The sequence below is a fragment of the Filicampus tigris genome, chromosome 5, assembly GCF_054856515.1.
Source record: "Filicampus tigris isolate MCC_2025a chromosome 5, RoL_Ftig_1.0, whole genome shotgun sequence".
Classification (NCBI taxonomy): Eukaryota; Metazoa; Chordata; class Actinopteri; order Syngnathiformes; family Syngnathidae; genus Filicampus; species Filicampus tigris.
In genome coordinates this window covers 18,505,468-18,511,252 of record NC_141221.1, presented here as the reverse complement: position 1 = coordinate 18,511,252, position 5,785 = coordinate 18,505,468, and the positions used below count along the sequence as shown (strand labels likewise).

Sequence of the window (5,785 nt, the reverse complement as noted above, 5' to 3'; positions counted from 1 at the left end):
CCATATTTGCTGTGGCAAATCTTCCCCGTAATCTCAATGCAGATCCACTCCATAAAGCAGGGACGAGGGACAATAAAATGTCAGGAACAGGAGGGCCACTTGAAGCACGTCATGTTTGTTTGTTTGTTTGTTTGTCTGTTTGTTTGTTTGTGTGTGTGTGTGTGGGGGGGGGGGGGTCACAATCCAAGGTCAAGAACTGTTATCAACAACAAAGTAAAAAATTAGAGCGTATTATTGTGATATTAAAAAATATATATACGGGAATAAGAAACAAAAAAATACATAATAAAAAATAAAAGTACAAATAGATTCCAAATTAAAAAAAATATTTTAAAATAAGAAATAAATAGCAAAATAAATGTGCAAAAAAAAAATATATATATATATATATATATATAAATACGGTTACATATAAATGTATTTTTATTTTGTTTTCTTCATTTCAAGATTTTTTAAATATATTTTTTTGTTTCCAGTTTTATTTATTTTTTATTTTGGAAGTTTTGGTCCTCCATATCCACCGAACTGAACAATTATCATTATTCCAGTCGATTCTTCATAGTAATCCAACAAAACTGACTTGAAACGTTAACCCTTGTAAATATTTAATACTTCCGAGTAAGTTGTTGCATTTAGTGTAGTAAGTAACGTGTGGAGTCTCTGGGTGACTATTGTATTTTTTATATATATATATATATATATATATATATATATATATATATATATATATATATATATATATATATATATATATATATATTTTTTTTTTAATAGGTTCATTCACATTGTTACGATACTTATGTTCAATCTATGTCAAATAACTTATTTGTTTGTGCATGAGTGTTCAATTTAAAAAACGTGTTTTGTATACAAAGATACAGGAGAAAAAGTCTCTGGGTGTCCATTTCTGATGACGTCGCCCGCTGCTTCTGTTTTGAGATTGTGCGCGCGCCAGTGGTCCATACAAGTGAAGTCGACTGGGGTGTCGTTTCGTTTGGTTTAAACGTCGGTAGAGTGTTAACGATGGAAGCTGACGCCTCCCTTGTAAATTCGATGATCATGTATGAGGATGAGTCTGTTGATATTCGCTATGAAAACGGGGCACAGTTACTACTTTCGCCGTGTGGCAGCGAGTTCATGCTTTTGAGAGGCTCAGTCCCCTCTGAACATCCACTTCAAATTCCCGTGAGAGTTCGACAGAGGACGCGGTTCACCACCAGCGCTTATAAAGTACAGTAAAAAAATAAATAAAATACTACGCCCATTTTCAAACGTTAACTGTTGTATACAGTTTACTGCATTGGTCGTTAAAGCTGTATCATTCTTCTCAATTTAGGAGCTGATAATCGCTGCACTGGCATTCAGGAATAAGTACGCCAGTCGACCATACCTGCCACAGGAACTCACCACTCGTGGAAACAACCAGGTACCAGTTGCTTCGGTCTCTTATATTCTATGAATCCAATCCAACACATTTCCCCCTCAGCCTTTGTTTAGCATTAACTTGGAAGTGCAGTGGCCGGGGCGGTCCTCCTGTGAGGCAGAGTTTTTACCTGGAGGGGAGACCATCATCAAATCAGAGGACAAACGCACTCTTCTGACGCTGTCACCCTCGGGTGAAGAGTTCTTTGTGGAGTATTCATGCAGGTTCAGCCAACCTCTCCATCAGCAACCACAATATTTGAGCAAAGACACTGAAAGCTTCCCAGACAGTCAACAGCAGCATGCAAGCAGCTTGACCCATTTGACTGTGGAATGCCTGCAGAGCCCCAGTGATGACATCCAACAGTTTCATCAGGAGGAAGGGAAAAGGTCATGTTCTCCTCCAATGATCACTGATGAGGCTAAGGTAAGGCTTATTACCTTTGCCGAGGAGATTACGGTTTATCAGTGTGGGTTTGTTTGTGAGGGAGCAACCTCACGTTTGTGCTCTTTGTACATCCAGGAAATTTTGTAATAGGAAGGTATCCTTAATACTATTACATTTTGAGGAAAAGCAATTCATTAGCTTAATAACATAATTGCCTAAATCATTTCTTAATGTTTTCATGAAACAAGAAAAACAATACATTCAACCAACAAGGGTCCATATTAACTTGATTCAACCTTTGCCGATTACCACAACCTGGATGACTGAGAGTCTACAGAAACATGAAGAAAAAACAAGAATTTTAGCAAGTACATTCCTATCTTTTTATTTTTTAAATATTGTGACAGTTAAAATGATACAGGCGATCCTGTGTGAATGGCATACCTTTACAATATATGCATTAACAGAAGTTGTTGAAATGTCAAACATTCTGATCTGATCCACTTTGAGTTTAACTTTAAAAGCCCACTTAATGTATGCTTATACAGTGGAACCTCAAAATGAAATGCTGCACAGGAAAACAAAGTCATTTGTATCTGGAAAAATACATCTCAGAAGTCAAACACATGATAATCTGTGATCCAGCCTGATGTCAAGCAAGAAGCTAGCAAAGTGACACTTAAATTCTTCTATGTTTTCCTTTTGATGTCAATAAAGAAGGTTACCGTACAGTTATGGAACTAATGCAGGAATGTGTCTATAGCTGCTCAGTAAAATATGAACAACACAATTAAGCATCGCTTAATTCCAGCAATACATGCAAAATGCCAAGTTGCTCTGCAAGCACCTTCACGATCTCTACACTACACATCTTGTCAGGCGTCTTCAAAGAATCATTATGGTTAGGCTACTTTAATTTAGTTTTGTTTGTTTTTCATTACACAGTAGTGAACTTCTCTCAAAACCTATAACATGCTGTTAATGTGACTTTTTTTTAAGCCTAGAAAAGATCAATTCACACTCCTATTTACTTTACTGTTACTTCCTAAGGGAAGTTTTGTTTTGAAACTATATTGTACCTGAAAAAATATTAATTGGACCCAAACACTTCGATGTGGCATATTGAAAATGCTATTTCCTTGGGCCCCTGTCTACCAGTCACAGGCTGTTTGAGTTGTCCTCGCTTTTCTCCCCTGTACGGCTCCCCTGCTTGGAAGTCATCCAGCATACGAGAATGGATTGTTTTGAATTTTGGATTTTCCACTATACAGTATTTACTTGCGAAGTCTCCTATTATGTTTTGTTTCATAAAGCCAAATTAAATTGTAAAGCGGTACAAAATCTCTGATCCTTTTTGATTTTATAATCCCACATTTGTATCCCTTCATGCCATTTCACAATTGATACTGTAAATGTTGAAGGCTTTGTCAATTTTCTTGTACTTTGTGATATTGCAGTGGAGCATTGACCATGCATGGTATTTTACTGGGCGTGTCTTTTCAGCCAGAGGAGAAGTACCAGTCGATCACACTGGTCCAGCATCACTCCTGTCATACAGTTGCACCACATTGGTACTACCCTCTTTCCTTGGCTCGCCGTCACTGGAGAGCTCATGTCTCCAATCCTGCCGATGATGGAGAAGAGCAAATCAGACATTCAGAGGCTGACCAAATTCTGAATGCATCTGACTTAGATATTGAAGAGAGGGCCTTTCTCCTCCCTCAAGCCCTGCCTCTCATCTGCCCATCTCCTCACTTTCACAGGTTTATTGCAAAGTTCACTTTAATTTTACCGGTACATATCCATCACTCTTTGCCATTACTATCTACATCTTTTTTTCCTTTTTTCTTTTTGTTGCTTTAAAGCTGGAAGTTTCAAGACACAGTCCCCCAAAAACAACCAGGTGAAGACTCTCCAACAGAATTGGTGAAAGTGATGTGGCACCAAGGGGTGATGTACAGGTGTGCAGAAAATCAACGTCAGTGGTAGACACTAACTGGACTCCTCAGTTCATGTGCCATATCATGTAAATCTATTCCGATCTTGGCAAAATGATACTCTTTGGCTTTGCATTCAGATTTGACATTCTCAAATTCAATTTGATCAAGGTCTTTAAAGTGTAATTGACGAATGGTAACTAACAAGCAGACTTTCTGTTGTGTCGTATAAATTAGACTCATCACTTAAAATGTAGCATTTGCTTATGAATATTGTTTGGCCACAAATGACAGAACTGTACTCTGTCAGTGATAGTTTTCAGGACCTATCATCCTTAAGCATGACATTCACTTTATTGGTATGGGAACTCAACCTTGTATTTTAACTGTATTTGTAGGATGACTTAAAAAATGTGTCAGGTATGATTAAAATGTCTCTTCTGTAGGATATTGGACCAAGATGTCCCTGTCATAGAGGTTTCTCCAGGGGATGGATCTGTCATCCGATCTAATGGAGTCTTCAGCATGTACTTTATTCATTATAAGCCTGAGTTCCAATCAGCGCAAGCAAAAGTTAGCCTTTCATCTTTTTATCCAGCTCAAATTTCCATGATTCACATGCACTGGATCTCTGCCTAGATGCTTAAATCTAATTCAGAATCCATCACCATAGGTTAAAGAGATAACATATCATGTGAATGGCCTTCCACCTGACATACCTGGACAGTTGTACTCTATTTGCTCTGTTGTGAGGTCCGCAAGCAGGTAAGATGCAACAGTCCAGTAAATCTGTTCACTTGTGTCTATTCTACGTACATCTCACTTTCCATTTTGTTACCGTTTTTTAAAGACTTCTCACCAGATACAACGAAGTAAAAAAACTGAGGCTCCCTGCTACACCCAACTGCTTGCTCCAGGTGGAGATTGATTTTTACATGTATATATACAGGTATATACACCGTGTGAATGCATTTGTCTTTGTTTATAGCAAAATATTTTCTTCAAACCAACAATGGTTGGAAATGTGTCCAGCCCTTCACCTCTGGGACAGCATGAGAACGATAGAGAGACAGTAGAAAGTCGGTGAGTTGTTATAATATTTGTAATATCCTTTATATCCAGAAAACCCTTGATGATTTGTTGTTTCTTCTTTAAACAAATCTCAGGTCAGATCTGGTTGCAGCAGAGCTTGCAAAGATACAGCGATTCATCTGTATCCTTCAGTATTTCAGTGATGCATAAGTACATACATACATACATACATACATACATATCACCATCAGCTCTGTAATGTTACCTACATAGGCTTCAGTTTTACATGAGGTAAAATGTGTTCTTTAACATTGTGTGCTCAGTTCCTTTAGAAAACACGAACATGTTAAGAAGTGAGAAAGGATGTGCACAAAATGGTTTGGCTGGAATCGCTCATGAGACACTGAGTGAAGGCAGCATTGCAGAAGCTCTTCTGAAGACGGCCAAAGCCATACAGGATCTTGATGCATTCATAACTGCAGCCAGCAGACCTGAAGAGGGATAGAATAGGTTTGCATGTGTGTGCGTGCGCGTGCGTGGCTCAAATAAATACAATAAAGTACAATATAAATATTATTTGTATGGTGGCATGTGTTGACTTTTGTTGTTTTTTAATCAAGCAGACATTTACAGAGCACCCATTTACATGGGTTCCTTTGAATCGCATACAATACAATGTGAGACAGCCACGAATTAATAAATTAAAACCCTCTGTCATGGCTTCTTTGTTTTTCCAAAGCATTGCTCCGCTCAACTGAGTTATTTTATTGTGAACAACTTTTGTTTTTACTGTTCATTGAAGTTAGTGCAACGAAGATTTCTTGCTAGTATGTTTTTGTTCCTGTCCACAACCCTAAACTGGCACTAGGTCAGATTCACATTTTCTGATTCGATAGTATTGCAATTGGGATTAAGATTGCTCATCTGATCTCAAATCTGTGAGATGTAATGTCTTGACGGCCACCTTCGCTGTTTGTTGTCTCGCGAGAAACTACGAAGTTTCCGG

At 37.9% G+C, this 5,785-nt stretch overlaps 1 protein-coding gene across 1 annotated transcript; it reads left to right on the top strand.

The window, feature by feature from the left end:
* Window positions 1–913: 913 nt before the first annotated feature.
* On the top strand, window positions 914–5,355 carry c5h5orf34 (chromosome 5 C5orf34 homolog). The gene is made up of 11 exons (XM_086030958.1): window positions 914–1,230; window positions 1,337–1,426; window positions 1,487–1,849; window positions 3,314–3,573; window positions 3,676–3,771; window positions 4,194–4,320; window positions 4,421–4,512; window positions 4,598–4,664; window positions 4,736–4,830; window positions 4,914–4,960; window positions 5,103–5,355. Exons 1-11 carry the CDS (start codon window positions 1,024–1,026, stop codon window positions 5,282–5,284), a joined length of 1,626 nt encoding a protein of 541 aa, XP_085887084.1. The 5' UTR covers window positions 914–1,023; the 3' UTR covers window positions 5,285–5,355.
* Window positions 5,356–5,785: the final 430 nt, after the last annotated feature.

Excerpts from the sequence above, each read along its gene's own strand:
- c5h5orf34 (XM_086030958.1), top strand. The coding sequence starts at position 1,024 with ATGGAAGCTGACGCCTCCCTTGTAAATTCGATGATCATGTATGAGGAT. Across the intron at positions 3,574-3,675 it reads CCATCTCCTCACTTTCACAG|CTGGAAGTTTCAAGACACAG; the intron begins GTTTATTGCAAA and ends GTTGCTTTAAAG. Across the intron at positions 4,831-4,913 it reads AGAGAGACAGTAGAAAGTCG|GTCAGATCTGGTTGCAGCAG; the intron begins GTGAGTTGTTAT and ends AACAAATCTCAG.